The sequence below is a fragment of the Tursiops truncatus genome, chromosome 3 (assembly GCF_011762595.2).
Source record: "Tursiops truncatus isolate mTurTru1 chromosome 3, mTurTru1.mat.Y, whole genome shotgun sequence".
In the NCBI taxonomy this organism is placed as follows: domain Eukaryota; kingdom Metazoa; phylum Chordata; class Mammalia; order Artiodactyla; family Delphinidae; genus Tursiops; species Tursiops truncatus.
This window is the reverse complement of record NC_047036.1, coordinates 105,352,658-105,373,894: the sequence shown is the minus strand read 5'-3', so window position 1 is coordinate 105,373,894 and position 21,237 is coordinate 105,352,658. Positions and strand designations below refer to the sequence as shown.

General features: G+C 37.5%; 1 protein-coding gene across 1 annotated transcript in view; it reads right to left on the bottom strand.

Annotated features, from left to right (window-relative positions):
• The window catches only part of CCDC192 (coiled-coil domain containing 192), a 178,823-nt gene that overhangs the window by 147,034 nt on the left and 10,552 nt on the right, over positions 1-21,237 (bottom strand). The window contains 2 exon segments of the mRNA XM_073801950.1: positions 7,631-7,687; positions 8,613-8,744. Of these exon segments, the coding sequence (XP_073658051.1) occupies positions 7,631-7,687; positions 8,613-8,744 (189 nt within the window).

Here is a 21,237-nt window from a genome sequence, read left to right as displayed (position 1 = left end):
CTTTTTCCCATCTCTTTTCTTCTTTTCAGACCTTGACAGTGACTCTTATACCTCATGATGATTGGTGTGAGAGCTCACATTTCCTCTTATGAATGTTACTGCCTAGTAAACCTAGTAGTGATGATAGACCGATCACTGGGGATTAGAAGTTCTCTAACATGTGACTGGTCAAAATCAGTTTCAATGCTAACAGCTAAAGTTAACAGCTCAGAGTTTATTTTACTTAATAATTTCAGTACTGCACATTTAACAACAAAATAAACTACAAAATAGGCTATATTTTCCCTCAACTATCAAAGCATACATTTATACCCAACTCTTTAGACAATCCGTTAAATTTCAAATAAATCCAAACTGGAGACTTCACCATCCTGAAGGGGAGTTGCCCCTGCTCCAAGACTGACACCACCCACCTAGCACTGTCCTGCAAGGAGAGGAAATTAACACTCGCTGATGGAGGGTTGAGCATCTGGAAAGCCTGTGGTTGAGAGGCCTGACCTCATTAATATAAGAACCTACAAATATCTCAAGTAGTGGGGGCTGGAGTTCATTGCTTTGAGAAGGAAATGAAAATAAACCAACTCAAGGGGAGGAAGTTGGTTCATTCAAAATAGAAAGGATGAGGTACTGGGGGTGCTTCAGATGGCAGGGACCATACTCCACTTCTACCCAAGTCCTTTGATTAATATGACCTCAAATAGGCAGGAATGTTAAGGAAGGATGAATCCTGACTGCTGTACATAGACCAGAAGCTCCCACAAATCTTCTGGTAAGGCTTAGCACTGAACAAAAAGGCCACTGGTCTTTGAAGGGCCAATAGGCAGAGGGAACGGCAGCCATACTTCACTAGAAAATAGTGCCCCCCAACTTTGGGATAGTAAAATCCCTGGGAATCCTAGGCAGATCCCAAGAAGGAGGGAAGACCACTCTACCTACCAAATGCCTGAAACCAAATTTCTTCTTAACAATGACAAGAGAGAGCCTTGTCAGATTTGTATTTTTTTTTAAAGCAATTTGATATTTTTGTCCTTTGAATATCATGCAGCAAGATGTGGAGGGATATTGTACATTCTCTTTCATCCCTTTTCATTCTCTGGAATTTATTGCATAACTTTTAATCTCAAGTTTTACCTGGTTTAATAATAATAATAATTCTTAAAATAAAACTATTTCTAACGTTGCTCACTCTGAGGTCATGTTGTGGATACCTATAGATCCAAGATAAGATGAATGACTTAAACACTGGTGTAGCAGAATCTGACATCCACTCATCAAAATCCATGCTTCCCTCTTCTTCCTGGGTGCATGGCTAAACTGCCTCTCCCAGCATAATTAATGTGGCCTCATGACTGAGTTCTAGCCAATGGAACATGAGCAGAGGTGAGGCGCTCCACCTCTAGATACAGCCCATTATAAACCTCCCAAGTGAATACCTCCATGATCTCTTCTCCTCTGGCCAATGGGAATAGAGAGGATCCCAAAGTAACCTGGGAATCTACACATCAAAGATGGCAAAGGGTCATTCAGTCTTGAATGACACTGAGTTATGATGAATGAGCAAAACCTGCCCATCAACAAGAACATTCACAATAGACTCTTACTGGAATGAGCAGGAAATAAACTTCTGTTGTGTTGTCACTGAAATTCTAGAGTCCCTTTGTTACAACAGCAAGCTGTATCCTAACTAAAAAAGTCAACAACTATAAAAACAAACTCCCCTCATGTGTAATCACACACTCATGTCCTTTGTAATGAACATCTTTAAAATTATAGAATAGATGTAACAAGACAGCCATCTAAATTAAAATCCAGTATTAAGTCCATATTTAGGCCACCTATAAATGTGTTTGTTTGCCACACAAAGCCCTCTACTTTGTTTGAATTAATCGCCAACATTTATAAATGAGGAAATTTCACAAAAAACTTGGACTTTCATCTGAAAAACTGGATAATTTGGTCAACTGGGGCTTCATTTTCCCTTTTGTGCAAGTCCTGCACTCTCTAGATTAACACAACTTGTTCTGGCCATCCCCCCCTCCCTGCATTAATTACTTGGCCTTTGAATGCAGTTGAATTTGCCTGCTGGATTATTATAAATAGTTGGGGATTAAAAAACTATGCAGTCCAATCAGACTACAATTGCAATGAGTAAAGATTACTTTATCTGCATGTTATGCCCGGGGCTTCTTTTGATGGAACTTACAGAAGCAGCTATATAAACCTCATTACGAAAGATCTATTATAAAAAAAAAAAAGACAAGACAAAAAACAACAACAACAGAAAAACAAACCCATTACTGCATTTGCAGATCTGATATTTTTGATGGGTTTTTCCCCTTCACTATATATTTCAATATTCCCTATATGAAATCCAATATAAACTCTCATTTCAGAGTTAACTCATTAGAAAATAAGTAGTAATATCTCCTACCCCTAATAAGATAAGAACTATTTATCTGATCATTTTCCTTGCTTTACTTTTGACTTTTAGGAAGATCAAAGCTATATTTCTGTTTCAACTATACCGTATGGAAATTTATGACTTAAACATGAATATTCTATTTTTTTCTCCTTTTATTGCTATTTTATTTCAATATATATGTTTTTAATTATGTTTACTTATATGCTTTTAAAAATTCAGCTATTTTATACTTGTATTTCTTATGGGCAACCTCAAACTCTTTGTGAAGTTAGAATATAAATAAATATGGTTAAATTAAATATTATATTTAATGTTTAATGACAGAGTAAAATTATATCAAGGGAACAGATAAAGTTTAATATTCATAAAATGCCAGGCTATGTTCATTTAAGATATACATTTTTAAAAATTTTGTTTCTTCCCTTTTTAAAATAGTATAAAGTTATAAATAAATAATTTCTTGGTATTTCTGGATGATTTGCTGTAAACTAGAGGGACATTCTTGTTTGTTGTTGTTTTATTTTAAAAAATTAACATTAAAAAGCAGCCAGCATATACAGATAGATATGTTCTCTCAGTTGCTTGTCCATTCACTCCACAGGTAAACCTATTTGTGTCAAGAACTATGTATATTGCAGTTCTATTTACAATAGCCAGGACATGGAAGCAACCTAAGTGTCCATTGACAGATGAATGGATAAAGAAGATGTGGCACATATATACAATGGAATATTACTCAGCCATAAAAAGAAACGAAATTGAGTTATTTGTAGTGAGGTGGATGGACCTAGAGTCTGTCATACAGAGTGAAGTAAGTCAGAAAGAGAAAAACAAATACCATATGCTAACACATATATATGGAATCTAAAAAAGAAAAACAAATTGGTTATGAAGAACCTAGGGGCAGGACAGGAATAATGACAGAGATGTAGAGAATGGACTTGAGGATATGGGGAGGGAGAAGTGTAAGCTGGGACGAAGTAAGAGAGTGGCATGGACATATATACACTACCAAATGTAAAACAGATAGCTAGTAGGAAGCAGCTGCATCACACAGGGAGGTCAGCTCGGTGCTTTGTGACCACCTAGAGGGGTGGGATAGGGAGGGTGGGAGGGAGACGCAAGAGGGGGAAGATATGGGGATATATGTATATGTATAGCTGATTCACTTTGCCTCTGAGGTGGGAGAGCCGAGTTCAGGGCATTGGACCACCAGAGACCTCCCAGCCCCATGTAATATCAATTGGCGAGAGCTCTCCCAGAGATCTCGGTCTCAACACTAAGACCCAGCTCCACCCAACAGCGAGCAAGCTCCAGTGCTGGACGCCCCATGCCGAACAACTAGCAACACAGGAACACAACCCCACCCATTAGCACAGAGGCTGCCTAAAGTCATACTAAGTTCAAAGACACCCCACAAAACACCACTGGATGCAGCCCTGCCCACCAGAAATACAATATCTAGACCCCCCACCAGAACACAGGCACCAGTCCTCTCCACCAGGAAGCCTATACAAGTTACTGAATCAAACTTACCCACTGGGGGCAGACATGAAAAACAACGGGAACTATGAACATGCAGCCTGCAAAAGGGAGACCCCAAACACAGTAAGTTAAGCAAAATGAGAAGCCAGAGAAACACACAGCAGATGAAGGAGCAAGGTAAAAACCCACCAGACCAAACAAATGAAGAGGAAATAGGCAGTCTACCTGAAAAAGAATGCAGAGTAATGATAGTAAAGATGATCCCAAATTTGGGAACTAGAATGGAGAAAATACAAGAAACGTTTAAAAAGGACCTAGAAGACCTAAAGAGCAAACAAACAATGATGAACAACACAATAAATTAATTAAAAATTCTCTAGAAGGAATCAATAGCAGAATAACTGAGGCAGGAGAACGGATAAGTGACCTGGAAGATAAAATAGTGGAAATAAATACTGCAGAGCAGAATAAAGAAAAAAAGAATGAAAAGAATTGAGGACAGTCTCAGAGACAACATTAAATGCACCAACATTCAAATTATAGGGGTCCCAGAAGAAGACAAAAAGAAAGGGTCTGAGAAAATATTTGAAGAAATTATACTTGAAAATTTCCCTAATATGGGAAAGGAAATAGTCAATCAAGTCCAGGAAGAGCAGAGTCCCATACAGGATAAATCCAGGGAGAACATGCCAAGACACATATTAATCAAACTATCAAAAACTAAATACAAAAAAAATATATTAAAAGCAGCAAGGGAAAAGCAACAAATAACAGACAAGGGAAACCCCATAAGGTTAACAGCTGATCTTTCAGAAGAAACTCTGCAAGCCAGAAGGGAGTGACAGGACATATTTAAAGAGATGAAAGGGAAAAACTACAACCAAGATTACTCTACCCAGCAAGGATCTCATTCAGATTTGACATAGAAATAAAAACTTTACAGACAAGCAAAAGCTAAGAGAATTCAGTACCACCAAACAAGCTTTACAACAAATGCTAAAGGAACTTCTCTAGGCAGGAAACACAAGAGAAGGAAAAGACCTACAATAACGAACCCAAAACAATTAAGAAAATGGGAATAGGATCATACATATTGATAATTACCTTAAATATAAATGGATTAAATGCTCCAACCAAAAGACATAGACTGGCTGCATGGATGCAAAAACAAGACCTGTATATATGCTGTCTACAAGAGACCCACTTCAGACCTAGGGACACATACAGACTGAAAGTGAGGAAAATGAAAAAGCTATTCCATGCAAAAGGGAATCAAAAGAAAGCTGGAGTAGCAATTCTCATATCAGACAAAATAGACTTTAAAATAAAGACTGTTAACAAGAGACAAAGAAGGACACTACATAATGATCAAGGAATCAGTCCAAGAAGATATAACAATTGTAGAGATTTATGCACCCAACATGAGAGCACCTCACTACATTAGGCAAATGCTAACAGCCATAAAAGTGGAAATCAACAGTAACACAGTCATAGTGGGGGACTTTAACACCCAACTTTCACCAATGGACAGATCATCCAAAATGCAAATAAATAAGGAAACACAAGCTTTACATGACACATTAAACAAGATGACTTAATTGATATTTATAGGATAGTCCATCCAAAAACAACAGAATACACTTTCTTCTCAAGTGCTCATGGAACATTCTCCAGGATAGATCATATCGTGGGTCACAAATCAAGCCTTGGTAAATTTAAGAAAATTGAAATCGTATCAAGTATCTTTTCCGACCACAACGCTATGAGACTAGTTATCAATTACAGGGAAAAAAACTGTAAAAAAATACAAACACACGGAGGCTAAACAATACGCTACTAAATAACCAAGAGATCACTGAAGAAATCAAAGAGGAAATCAAAAAGTACCTAGAAACAAATGACAATGAAAACACAATGACCCAAAACCTATGGGATGCAACAAAAGCAGCTCTAAGATGGAAGTTTATAGCAATACAATCCTACCTCAAGAAACAAGAAAAATCTCAGATAAACAACTTAACCTTACACCCTAAGCAATTAAAGAAGAAGAAAAATACCCCAAAGTTAGCAGAAGGAAAGAAATCGTAAAGATTAGATCAAAAATAAATGAAAAAGAAATGAAGCAAATGATAGCAAAGATCAGTAAAACTAAAAGTTGATTCTTTGAGAAGATAAACAAAATTAATAAACCACTAGCCAGACTCATCAAGAAAATAAGGGAGAAGAGTCAAATCAACAGATTTAGAAATGCAAAAGGAGAAGTAACAACTGACCCTGCAGAAATACAAAGAATCATGAGGGGTTACTACAAGCAACTATATGCCAATAAAATGGACAACCTGGAAGAAATGGACAAATTCTTAGAAAAGCACAATGTTCTGAGACTGAACCAGGAAGAAATACAAAATATAAACAGACCAATCACAAGCACTGAAATTGAAACTGTCATTACAAATCTTCCAACAAACAAAAGCCCAGGACCAGATGGCTTCACAGGAGAATTCTTTTTTTTTTTTATTTTTAACATCTTTATTGGAGTATAATTGCTTTACAATGGTGTGTTAGTTTCTGCTTTATAACAAAGTGAATCTGCTCTACATATTCATATATCCCCATAGCCTCTCACTCTTACATCTCCCTCCCACCCTCCGTATCCCACACCATGATTTTATCCAGATTAGCTCATTGCAAATCCCAAATGGATGGTGACCAGAATTTATTATTTTGCAGTCTTTTTTGTTGGACTTTGGGGCTGCAGCCTCTCAGGTCTCAGATGGGTCTGAGTTTGTTGTTGTTCAGATTGGCCATTGAACATGACTGGCCACTGTTCTTAATCAAGAAGTCATCCCATAACACCCAGGATATGGATGGAGGACATAACTAAAAAGATGGCGATCAACTCTTTGAGGAAACACTTAAGGCATCAGGGTTGTTCAGATCCTTGGGAAGGGACAGTGGCAGGGTGACGACCACTGGTTTATGCACGTGGATACACAAGGCTATTGTGACAAGAGATGCTCATTAGTTGTTCTCTGAGTGAAGACAGGCTAAAGTAAAAATGAAAATTTTCCTGGAACTTCAGAGGGTCTCTCTCTCAGGGGAGGACTTGTAGCACAAAATGGACAGTTCCATATCTGATTTGTTTATATGAGCACTTGCCTAAAAATCACAAGACTGGGGCAAAATAAATATATATAAAACAATGCTTCTCAAAATATGGTGTAAAGATGGGCAACAGCACAGCATCTGAATCTAGCATCCCCTAGAAATACATATTCTCAGGTCCTATCCTAGGCATATAGAAAACTCCAAGCTATTTGTTCTTAAAAGTTTTCCAGATACTTCTTGATATACTAAAGTTTAAGAAGCACTTCCCTAGGCCTATATGTGAGGTATCTATAATTTCCACTTCTGTTCACTCACTAAACTATCCTGACTTGCTTGTCTTTCTACCCTTAGTTTCCAGTTCTCTTATCCTGATAGTACCTGATTAGACCATCTGATTATATATAAGAACTCAGTTTTGTAATTTTTATCATCAACACAAACCAGAATTGAATTTATAGAAAGCAGCTTTGTAGAGGTAATAAAAATACTGATTCTTAGCTTTGTGATTTGGTTTGCAGTGGAGAAACCGTAGTTATAACTTCTGAAAAGTTTGTGTTCGTTTCCAGAATAACAATGATATAAATTAAGGGATAAATAAAGGAGAAAAACACTTACATAGGCTACAAGTTGCTCCTGGGAAGCTTTCACTTCAGCTTGTAATTTTTCAATACACTGAAAAGGAGCAAAGTTTAGAAACAAAGTACATAACTCTTCCTTTTACACGTTCAAAGTGTTCCAGATATAAACATGTACCAGTTCTCATATCTTATGAATGGCAGCATTATCTCAGCTAGATGTTTTTAAAATCATCATTAAAGAAATCATCGTTCCCTCCCCCCAGAAAAAGAAAGAAAGAAATCATCACTCCCATCCCTCTTTCTCTTCCACTCTATGGAAGAATCCAGCAACAGAGTACATGAATTATTAATAATTAGCAGATGATTGGGAAAAATAATGTTTGCTTGATGTACTGTAGGTAATGTTAACCCACCTTTTATCATATATACATACATGTGGGAGCCAATGGATTTGTATCTGCCTTTGGAATATATGGATATATTTTGTGTGAATATACATATTTACATATAGATACAGATTATCTATCTATCCCAAAGGCAGATACAAACCAATATGATAAACAAACGAGATAAACTTATGTAATGACATATATAAATATCTAGAAATTCAGAGATTGGTAATTTCTTATAAAGTGATTTATTAAAAGTCAATGAAAAATTTTCTGATCCACTTGTTTCACTACAGAGAAAGAAGCTATTCCTTGATTAAGTTCAACCTTGAAAACCAAAAACCATTTATGTAGTCAATATCATGTACAAAATAAATAGAATATTCAGCTAATATGGTTCAAAAGAATACATGTCAAGCAAACTTTAAAAATATCACCAAGAAAGTTAATTTTTGTATGTGAATATTCATCAGGGAATACAGTTACATTGAGCAAATACAAATACTGTTATTTACCATCTTAAACTTAAATATGGACTTCCAACCCAGCCAGAAATAACTATAGAATTGTCAGTTCATATAAGTTTAGGTAATCTTTAGAAATAAAGATTATTTCTCTTCTACAGCATACCTGGTCTTTTGCAAGGACCAGTTTTTCATATGGTTCCCCACTGTCTTCCTTTCGGTCCAGAGCCTCTAGTTTTTTCTCCAGCCAGGAAACTTGTTCAAGCAGCTTTGATTTTGTTCCTTCAGAGGCTGAAAGCTAAAGACATTTGCTTGTAAGTGTATGGAAGTACAATGATGTTTTTTAAAGCTCCTTTTAAAAGTCCGACTTATAAATGAATTGCCTTCCACCGATATCTATTAAATATGAAAATGGCTTTTGAAACATTCCTCATAGATGACAAATGACTAGTATAGAGAGTTAAGGAAATAATGTTGATTTTATTTATTTTTAATAATAAAGGTCTTTCTGAGCAAGAGATGAGACCACATAGTTCAGCAGGCAGAGAGATTTGTGGTGCAACAATCTCAACAGTCATCTTTATTATGTTTAAACATTGCACTTTACTTGTACGGCTGAACCTGAAATCTGTATTGTGGTTTACATAGGGTTCTTGAAACTTAACTCTTGGGGGACTACAGCTGTCTAGAAAGAGCAGGAGTTCTGACTCCCTTGAATCTTTACCATTAAGCAGTGAGGTAGAAGGAGCTGAAGGGAAATGCAGGAATTTCTAGTTGAAGTCTGATCAATGGCAGATCTATGCTAAACCATCACCAAAAAATGTCTAGAAGTGACTGTTTTACTGTTTCCTCTTGAGGAGAGTGGTAGTTTCATAGTCCCTATTCCCTTAACTCCCTTGGAGAGCCCCTGGACTAGCTTCTTCTTTCATTCAGGAAGCTTATTGTGCTTTTTCTCTATAGCTCAGCAACAATTCTGAAAGAGTTCCTGGAAAGGGACACACAACCTTGTATTCATTCCAACTCTCATGCTCTTAGGCGCGGCTTATCTCTAAGTGTGTCTTTCGTATTACTCCAAGTATTATTGCAAAGCATACCGTCTCATCTTGAAAAGGGCAACAAATATTTAAAGACAGTTTACCAGATGGAGAAGCATTATGAGATTGGTCTGCCATGGAAATAAGTTGGGCACATCATATATACTGGTATCCATCCATCCATCCATCCACCCATCCATCCATCCACCCACCCACACCATCAGTCACTCAACAAATATTTGTCTAGTTGGCTCTCTATGCAACCATTGTGTTATATGCAGGCGATTATGAAAGTGCAGCAGGAGGGTCAGAGGGAACACATATGCTATGAACTGTTGGCTTTGCTTTTCAGCTCTCAGTGACCTGGGAGGCCTGCAGTGCTCCACATGGGCACTAACACGTCTAACTCTCAGGTACATGATGCTTTGGAAATGTAGTCTGGTTTCTCTGAGCACCCTTCCATTTTATCACACAGTTTAGTGTAATGGCTAAAGACACAGACTGTGGAGTCAGAGCCTTTGGGTAAAAGTCCCAGTTTTCTATTTGCTATCTCTGTGATTTGGACAAGTTGCTCAGACTCTCTGAGTTTGATTTTCCTATCTGTAGATGGGAATGGGGATAAAAAGCATAGTACTTACCTCATGCATGTGTTTTGAGGTTTATATGAGTTTATACAAGAGAAACACTTAGAACAATGCCTGGAATAAATCAAATACTTAGTAGCTATTATTATCGTTTCTTCCACCTCCTCTAGACTTCTGTAAGCGTTCATATGGGTTCTACCCCAATATTTATTATTTATCAAATTGTAAAATAAAGTATCTGAAGACATCCCAGCCTCTGTGATAGCAGCATTATTCTTAATAGCTAAAAGGTGGAAACCAAATGTCCATTAACAGAAGAACAGATAAACAAATTGTGTTGTATACATGCAATGAAATTTTATTCAGCCATAACAAGGAATGAAGTACTGATACTTGCTGTAACTTGAATGAACATTGAAGACATCGTGCTAAGTGAATGAAGCCAGACACAAAAGGTCACATATTGTATGATTCCTTTTGTATGAAATATCCAGAATAGGTAAACCCATAGAGACAGAAAGCAGATTAACGGTTGTCAGGGGATGGGTGGTAGGGATTATGGGGAATCGTTACTTAATGGGTACAAAGTATTCTTCTGGGATGAAGAAAAAACGTTGAAACTCGAGAGAGGTGGCAGTTACACAACATTGTGAACACACTAAATGCCACTGAATTGCATCCATTAAAATGGTTAATTGTATTTATGTGAATTTCACCTCCTTTAAAATAAAATGACTTTCTAGTTAGCTCTCAGTGGGTAAGAAAATTGTCATCATTACATCCATTCACTGAATGTTATTTGAAAAAAATAACAAAATTGGATTGGTTTAATTTTAAATTAATGAACTCAAATCTCAGACAGGTACTCTACATTCCCCTGACATCAAAATACCATATTTTACTACTAGTAAATTGGCTTTCCTCTTCTCTGAGATAACTATTTATTACTCTCTACTCTTTCCTCAAGTATCATTTCATGCTTTCTTTCCCTTCAAAATTCCACCCTCAACCCTCTCTCCCCAAATGATCACCTCATCAATAATTCACTGAAAAAATAGGGGCCAGATGGCTACTCCCTCACCTTCTCATCAGCCAATATTTAAACCTTACTGCAGCAGGCCCTGCTAATCTGTTTCCCATTGGTTGTTTCCCCATTTATCCCTTACTGCCAGACACCCAATTTGGATTAACCAGCAGCCATGTGTTTAGGGAAACTTGGTCTTGTCCAGCTCCAGGGAATGAATCACAATTGCTCAGCCAGCCTTGTTGGTCTCATGCCCATGCATAAAAAAATGACTTTAGGCATGAGCCTGCAATCCAGTAGCGGCCCTTGGAGCCTGGGGAGAAGGAATTTACCAGATTTTTTAAAAAGACATACATGAGGAAGAACAACTCTTTTTCAAAGGATGTTCTGACTGCATGTAATGCTTGGAATTGTTGCAGACATTGTGGTAAGACAGTCAACACTGAGGATGGTAGAGCAAAGGATGGATAACACCTGTGTTCTTGCTGACATTCTTGAGCTATAGAATTAACCAGCCCTGGAACTGCTCCATCTCTGGACTTAATCTTATGTGCGATGATAGCGGGCCTTAACATGTTACTTTAATTGGGTTTCTGGTAGTTGAAGGAAAAAGCATTCTTACTGAACAAATGGAGAAGATATTCCTCTACCAAAAGCCAAACCTTTTGCTTGGCTTTGAATCTTATCTCCTCTATCTGTCAAAAGCCTTTGCTCCTGTAATTTCTACAGCCCACGCCCCCATCCATTTCTTCATTCTCACCCTTTCTGGATGATTCTGCTCAGCATATAAACATGTTATAGTAATTCCCATAAACAAAAGCTGTCTATTGAACATTCCCCCACTTCCTCCTCCAGTCATCATCTCATTTCTATGCTTCTTTTCCCACTCAAACTTCTTAAAATGATTGCCTACCCACACTGTTGTCACTTTCTTACAATCTTCTCACTTTTTTTTAAGAAAAAAATTATTGGCTTATATAAGTGGGGAGTCAGAAGTAGATTTTTGTTTCACTCACAACTAGATTCCACAGAATCCAAAAAAATCATAGTATTCTGTCTCTTTTTAACCTCTATATCTTGGTCCTATGTGTTGGCTTCATGATTTCCCAGTGCAGACAAGATTTCTTCACACTTTGGGGAAGATGTTACCTATTGCCTTCCAGGTTCAGGTCCTCAATAGTAAGACAATTTGACCTCCAGTAACAAGTTGAAAAAGGACTTATTTTTGGCCCCATCTATGTTCGTATGGCCACTCCTGGATTGTTCTTTATTGTCAGGAAAATGGGATATCATAAATGACTGGACCTCAGTCATATGCTTAAAGACCATTCCCTCTAGTCAGGAATACTGTGGTTGACAGCCCCAGGATTATTAAAAGATTGGAGCCTAAAGGAGCTGTTCTCCAGAAAAGGTAAACATGAAAATAGAGGCCAATTAAAATTCACCCTCTGGGTGTTCAGCACAATTATATCCTCATGCTCATGAGGATGTACTTTTCCTCAAATGCTCCTGCATAATATGATTCATCTATTCTACATTAATCCGAAAATGCACTTCCCCTCTCAAAAGGAGATAACCCAGTGTCATCTCGAGTTCCTACATCTGGCTTCACATTTTGTGTGTATCTCTCTAAATCAAATCCAGATGAGACTCACCATGATAGGCACCTAAAGACAAAATTTAAATGCCCCCCCCCCCGCCCACATATGTCTAAAATACAGGGAAAACAGGACAATCACAGTGTTATTACCTTTTTAAAAAAAGGAAAAAGGGAAACAACTTACAGTTGTCATAGGCCATTGCCAATGTCACATTCTATCAATATTAGTCAGCAATGTTAAGGCCTGTCCTGGTTTCTGATCTGATTGATTCTGTTTCTGACCTCTGGGAGCCTTCTTTGTCCTTTTCTTCCATGGTCACAATCAAGAAAAAGGCCAGAGGGTATTCCTTTGGTAGGGGTTGTACTAAGTTTTAGTTTTGGGTATGCCACTTATTTCTCTATTTATCAAGACAATTTCAGTTGTGTTATAGAAAGCTAATGCCAATTGCTTTAGATTAAAAAAGATAATTAATTGGTTCATTTAACTGAGAAGTAGAGGCACCCCTAAATTCTGAGTCTTAAATTAGATTCTCAGAATTCTCTCTCTCCCTCTCTCCTAACCTAACTCCTTTTTATGCTACAGAAAAAAAAAAAAGAAAATTTTCTCAGTGGCTGTGACGAGGGCTACTCTGGATTATTTTCCTCTCTTAATCTCTCTTCGATTGCCTTCTGCCCTCCACTACTCCCCTGAAACTGATCTTCCCTAGGTTGCCTATGATTCTCATTTTTCCAAATGCAGTGGACACATTTCTGGTCATATTATTCAATCTCCCGGTAAAATATTACACATTTGAGCATGCCATGCCTTGTGAAACACTCTTTTTACTGCTTAGAGGACACGAGTCTCTGGATTTCTTCCTGATTCTTTGTTTCCTTGGCTAGATTTTCCTCCTCTTCCACTCCTCTAAATATCAAAATCTGAAAGTCCTAGCTGATCTCATTAGGTGCCATGGTTGAAACACTAGTTATACACATGTTTATGACTCCCAATTTTTTTACATACAACCACTTGGCTTGTTGGATACATATATCCAACAACCTACTTAATATTGTCACTTGAATATTTGCTAGGCAACTAAGAATTAATATATTCATTTAAAAAAATGAAACAATGCCATTTGCAGCAACACAGATGGACCTAGAGATTATCATACTAAGTGAATAGGTCAGAAAGAGAAAGACAAATACCATATGATATCACTTATATGTGGAATCTAAAATATGACACAAGTGAACTTATCTACAAGGCAGAAACAGATTCACAGATATAGAGAACAGACTTGTGGTTGCCAAGGGGGAGAGAGGGTGAGGGAGGGATGGATTGGGAGTTTGGGATTAGCAGATGCAAACTATTATACATAGAATGGATAAACAACAGAGTCCTACTGTATAGCACAGGGAACTATATTCAATGTTCTGGGATAAGCCATAATGGAAAAGAATATGGAAAAGACTGTATATATATGTATAACTGAATCATTGTGCTGTACAGCAGAAATTAACACAACACTGTAAATCAACTATATTTCAATAAAATAAATTTAAAAAAAGAATTAATGTATTCAAAATGAACTCCTTATATTCTATACCTTCCCCAGACTTCCCTCTCTTATGGAACCACCCATCCATATGTTTAAGCCACAAATGTATTTAAATCTTCTCTTTCTCTCACAGTCCACCTAATCCATCACAGAGGACAATTATTAAAACCACCCCATTAAGTAATGTGAATTGTTATGTTTATCTCCTCTTATTGATGGTTCTCTTAGATCATCTCCCCCACAACCCATGCCCACAAACACAGCAATTAATATTGTAGACGAGGTTTCCAATGTCACTCAAAAACCACTCAAAAACAAATTGAGTCTTGGCAACCCTTGTAGAGCTCACGCTACAGAGAGTAGTGACTTTGTTGAAAAACAAAGGCTTCCTTTGTGCGAAAAGTTTTGCAAGCTATGTTGGACCACAAGCTATGAAATTCCTTGGCAATAAATAACCGAGGCAAGCACTGGAAAAATTACCTATCCTACCTGTGGAATGGGCAGGAACCCCTATGTCTGAAGATACTTTTAGATCACAGAACTGGTTTGGTCTCATTTCAATTTTACAGCTAAAAACAAACAACAAATTCCTCATGCTACCCCCATTCCTCATGCTACCCCCATCCTAGACAAAACAGACTTTTACATTTATTAATATTTCTACTTTAACAAGTTATTTCCAGCCGTTCCTAGGTTTATGCACATCCTAAAATAGACTCCCAAAGGCCCTTAATTTAGAAGCATGGTTACCCCCTGTTTTAGTTTGCTAGGGCTGCTCTTAAAGAGTACCACAAACTGAGTGGCTTAAAAATAAATTTATTATCTCACTGTTCTGGAGACTAGAAGTTCAAGATCGAGTGTCGGTAGAGTTGGTTCCTTCTGAGGGCTGTGATGAGGAATCTGTTTTATGCCTCTTCTCCGGCTTTGGGCAATTTGCTGGCAATATTTGGCATTCCTTGGCTTCTAGAAGTACGGCCTTTTTCTCTGACTTCATCCTCACATGATTTTCTCCCTGTATGTCTGTGTCCAAATTTCCACTTTTATATGGATGCAGCCATATTGGATTAGGAGCCCATCTTATTCCAACGTGTCCTCATTTTAACTAATTACATCTGCAAAAAATAAAGTCGTGTTCTGAGGTCCTAGGAGTTAGAACTTGAACATTTGAATTTGGAAGGGACCAAATTTAACCATAACACCCCCAAATTGGAGTGGGAGGAAGCAGGGAACTCTGAGTAATGAAGAAACATTTAAACTCTGACTGAAAATAGAAATATTCACCAAAAAGTCAATCGATAGTTGAAATATAAAGTTAGGGATCCAGACATAGAGATTTCTAAGACGCTTTTAATCTTCAAATAAGTCCTCTGGGCTGTATGAATAGATAAATATACCAGAGAGAAGTGGGACACGGGAAAAGGTGAGGCAATTAATCACTGACTTGCATGTAAAGATAAAGTGTTTGGTTATAAAAGTCAAAAAGCAATAGTATCAGGTTCTAAGAAATTAAAGCCAACAACTGAAGAGGCCTAGGACCCATTCCTCAGGTACAGCTAGTCCCTTTAAGTTCTGGTCCATTCTTGCTACCGAATCCAAGCTTGCTCTGCTCACCGCACGACAGGCCAGTAAATCAGAGACGAGGTGTTGAGGCAAGGAATACGACTTTATTCGGAAAGCTGGCAGACCAAGAAGACAGCAGACTAAAGTCTCAGAATAACCATCTTATCAGAGTTTGGATGCCAGTTTCTTTTATAGCACAGAGAGGGGGAAGAGATGAGGAAGTAAAGTAAAAAGGTCATGAGTTTTGCAAATATCCCCTGGAATGGCCAGCCTCCAGGAGGGGATGTGTTATTTTCTTTTCTTGCATCCATCTACAGGTGGGCAGGGTCAGAATGTTTCCCTGAACAAAGACACTTTGGTTTAACATTCAGGCAGAGGAGCAGGGTTCCCTGAGGCAGGCCATTATGTAGAGACCGTATCCGTTTAGAGAACAAGAGCAACAGTAAGTAAAGGTTAAAGTAAAATAAACATATCCAACATGTAGTCAGATTTGGCTCTTCCCTGCTACATTCTCAGAGCACTTTTGTGGAACAGTGCAAAGGCTTTCCCTGCTGGTAGGACTCACAGAACCGACTCTCCACTCTCTGGCTTGTGGTATATGCATTCTGCTATCCTTGAGTTTCTTTCACAGGTCTTTCTTTCTCCTCAGATCTCCTTAGTGTCCCACTTAATAGAGGACAGCAGGATTCTCATACCTGATCTGTGTTGTCTTTCATGTAACATCTAGAAAACTTCTCTTTCTACATGTGAAAGAATGATAGTAGAAAAGGTCAATAAACTATTAGTATTATTACGTAAATAGTTTTGACTTGGATAGCCCCTAAAGGGTATCAGGGACAGCCTGTCACTATACATCCATTCAGTAACTGCAAGAGACTCATTTATACAACTCTAAATTTAAGCACTAAACTGTTCCTGAAGCTAATAAATGAGATCTTCATACAAAACACATGGTCATCTAAAATTTTCTTCTTGAAGCCCCAGGCCCTGAAAAACGGGAAAAAGAAAAACTATTTCTAAGAAACAGGTTAAAGGTCTGATGTATCAAAGGACTGAAATATTCAGAAGACTTAAATGAAGAAATCCAAATTACAAAGCGTCGAGAAGAGTCCAGGGCATACATGGGGTACATTGAGACTACATGGAGCCTACCATAGGAAATGTCACCTTTAACATCTAATGATTCAAACATAAGATAACTGGGGTGACCACAGATCATCCGGTCACCTGAAACTTGGGATCAGTCTTTTATTTTAAATTGAAGTATGTACATACATACATATATATATATATATATATATATATATATATATATATATATATTTATCCCTCCCCCCTTTCCCCTTTGTTAACAATAGATTTTTTTGCAATGTCTCTGAGTCTATTTCTGTTTCATAAATAAGTTAATTTGCATCATTTTTTTAAGATTCCATGTATAAGTGATATCATATGATATTTGTCTTTCTCTATCTGACTTACTTCATTTAGTTTGATAATGTCTAGGTGCATCTGTGTTGCTGCAAATGGCATTATTTCATTCAATTTTATGGCTGAGTAATATTCATATATATCACATCTTATATATCATATGTATCATTTATGTGTGTGTGTATATATATCACATCTTCTTTATTTCTTATTCATCTGTCAATGGACATTTAAGTTGCTTCCATGTCTTGGCTATTGGAAATAGTGCTGCTATGGACATGGGGGTGCATTTATCTTTTTGAACTAGAGTGTTCATCTTTTCTGGATATATGCCCTGGAGTGAAATTGCTGGATCATATGGCAACTCTATTTTTAATTTTTTAAGGAACCTCCATTCTTTCCTCCAAAATGGTTGCACCAATTTACATTCCCGCCAACAGTGTAGGAGGGTTCCCTTTTCTCCACGTTCTCTCCAGCATTTATTATTTGTAGACTTTCTGATGATGGCTGTTCTGATCGGTGTGAGATCAGAATTTGCATTTCTCTAATAATTAACAGTGTTGAGCATCTCTTAATGTGACTGTTGTCCATATGTATGTCTTCTTTGGAGGAATGTCTGTGTAGGTCTTCTGTTCATTTTTTGATTGGGTTGGGTTTTTTTTGATATTGACCTGTATGAGCTGTTTGTATATTTTGGAAATTAATCTGGTCTTACATTTAGGTCTTTAATCCACTTTATGTTTAATTTTGTATATGGTTTTAGAGAATGTTTTAATTTTGTTCTTTTACACATGAGCTGTCCAGTTTTCCCAGCACCACTAATTGAAGAGACTGTCTTTTTTCCGTTGTATATTCTTGCCTCCTTTGTCATAGGTTAACTGACCATAAATGCATGGGTTTATTTCCGGGCTTTCAAGCCATACTGTTTTGATTGCTGTAGTTTTCTAGTACAGTCTGAAGTGAGGGAGCATGATTCCTCCAGCTCTGTTCTTCTTTCTCAAGATTGTTTTGCCTATTTGGGACTTTCTGTGTTTCCATAAAAATTTAAAATTTTTTGTCCTAGTTCTGAGAAAAATGCCATTGGTAATTTGATAGGGATTACATTGAATCTGTAGATTGCCTTGGATAGTATGGTCATTTTAACAATATTGATTCTTCTAATCCATGAACATGGTATATCTTTCCGTGGGTTTTTGTTGTCTTGATTTTCTTCATTATAGTTTTCAGAGTACAGGTCTTTTGCCTCCTTTGGTAGGTTTATTCTTAGATATTGTATTCTTTTTGATGCGATGGTTGGGATCAGTCTTGAATACTACTTTTCCATTTAATTAATTACCAAACCATCTTGTAAATATTTCTTGTCTCTTCCTTCTCTTCACTACAAATAGGAACTTATCATTTCTAAACTGGATTTTTGCAAGCCCTGACACATGATATACCTGACACTGGTCTCCTAATAAATCTGTTCTCAGTAGACACAGAGTTTTCTGTCTGAGGGCAAATCTGAATACACTTCAAACCCTTTAATGGCTCCCCATTGCCTATAGGATCAACACCAGTTTTTATAATGGAAAGAGCATAGATTTGACATCAGAGAGATGACTGGATGAATCCTAAGTTGATTTGAGACCTCAGGGAAATCACTGTCTGTACTTCTATTCCATGGAACATATGGTGTAATGGGAGATATAGACCATTCCAGTTACTGGGGGTGGGGTGGGGAAGGTGGTAAAATGGGAGAAGGATTATGAGAGCACCTGGTGAGGACATCTAACTCAAACTTGAAAGCATTTTGGAGTAAGTGCATCTAATTGAAGACCTGAAGGGAGAAGTTTGTTGGGTTTTGTTGGTTAATGGAAAAGGGGATGAGAGGAGGTGGTGGAAACAGAGCAGAGCAATTCTCTGCAGAAGTAGAGGGAAAGGGATGCATTAATTAAAACTTGACTGTAAGGAACAAGGCCTTTTGGTTTTTTTATAGATAAGAAAGTAAGAGAGAATACATTCCTTTCAAGAAATTGAAAGTGGTGTCATAGTAATATGCTGGCTGTGGTATAAGATAAAACTGGAGAAATAAGTAGGGGGTTAGACCACAGAGGATTATAAAATCTGTTAAGAAGTATATATTTGATCCTGACGGGGCTAATTTAGGATTTAAGCGAGGAGAAATAGGAGGTCTGCGTTGTAGAATCTTCACTCTGGCTATAGTGTTGAGGAGTCATCAAACAAGGACCATAATGAAAGTAAAGTAGGGAGAAGTTTCTGCAGTTGGTGGCCTGGACAAGGGTAATGGTGGTAGAGATAGAGAAAAGAAGATGAACTGAAGAACAGTTTGAGAGAAATTATTCATAGTACTTAGCAATTGGATGTGTGGGGTGAGGAAGAAGAAAGAATCAAAGCAGCACAGATTTCTCATATAAGCCACAGGGGGTGCAGGTAGCACCTCTCCCTGGCCTAGGGGATTTGAGAGCAGGAACAGATTTGGGGCAGGAAGCTAATGGACAGGTAGAGTTTGAGTTGCCTCTGAGAACCTTGGTGGGCCTATTCGGTAGGCAGTTGGATATCCAGGTCACGGGTCAGGAAGAAGATCAGGACTAATGATGAAAACTTGGTTCTTCTCTGTGGATTGTCCTCTAAAGGCAAGTCACTAAGGGAGAATGTATAGAAAGAGCAGACAAGCAGGCTGCAATCCCACAAAAGAGCTTTCATCATTTGCAAAATGGGAATGCAAATTTCCAGGACCAGTGGGAAAAATACACAAGCTAACATACGTAGGAGTACCTTGCAGAACACTTGGCTCACAGTAAGGGCTCAATAAATATTTTATTGAATGAATAAATGAATAATTCAACAAAAGCGTACACCTAATTTACTAATTTCCTTGTAGAGGTTAAGCAAAGTGAAAGTTAGTTGGCCATCTCTGAGAAAATTTTATGAAGAAAATGTAGGTTATGCCCATGCAAAAAGATACTTGCTCTTACCACCAGAGCCAAGACTTATAAGGGGCAAGGCATTTGCTTTTTCTTAGACAAGAAAGTCACATTTATTAGCACTGGGTCAGCTATTTAAAACTGACCTCTGTTTGATCTTGACATTTACAAGCAAAAGGAAGTCTTTAGTTATGTAACAGGCCAGAAGTCCACGCATCCCTGACAACAGAAGCCCATTTGTCATTGTGCTCAACTCTACTCAAAACAACACATTTCTTCACCAGCTTGTATTCTTTCCTTACATTCTCTGAGGTTCCCAATTGGTGTGCAACAATCCAGTAAGAGGGTTAAAATTGACAACTGCTTAGACAGGAGGGTGTGTGTGTGTGTGTGTGTGTGTGTGTGTGTTAAGAGGGAACTCTTCTGCAATAAAATAAACTAGAACCAAATTGTTTAACAAAATTCTCAATTGCTTGGTTTCATGGTGATTAGGAAACGCATTCCAAGTCAAACAAGCTGCTTGTGATTTTGTGGCATTAAAGTAGACTTCCAAACGGATTGGAAAACAAAAACTCATTCACAGAAACTCATGATTTCAGATTGGCATATCAAGCATAATTTCTGAGCGTTTGCAGAAATGAATACTCCTACCAAGGGCACATTACTTATTTCAAATAAACTTGACATCAAGGGATCCACTGTTGCATTTAAACAATGGAAAAAGAACCAGAACATTTTTGGTGGCAATCTCAATATGTATCAAATCACTTTTAGCTACTTACACACATATTCAGCAACTAAAAATTTGCTGGAGATCTATATTCTTTCTATTCCTAAACTTAAAGAAAACGTAGATTGAACACTAAGACGCAAATAATGGGAGTTTATTTTAGAGCCTTAGGTACAAAATGATGAATAAATATTGGTTATTAGAGTCAAACATACTAGCCTTTTGTCTTTCTGGTTTTCTGCTTACTTTTCTCAGTCGTAAAGTTAAAAGATCAGTTAGAAGCTTCGTTCAATCGCCAGAAACTTTTGCATATGTCAGAGGGGTTCATGATGGTTCTCACACTGAGAGGAAGTATTGGTAAAG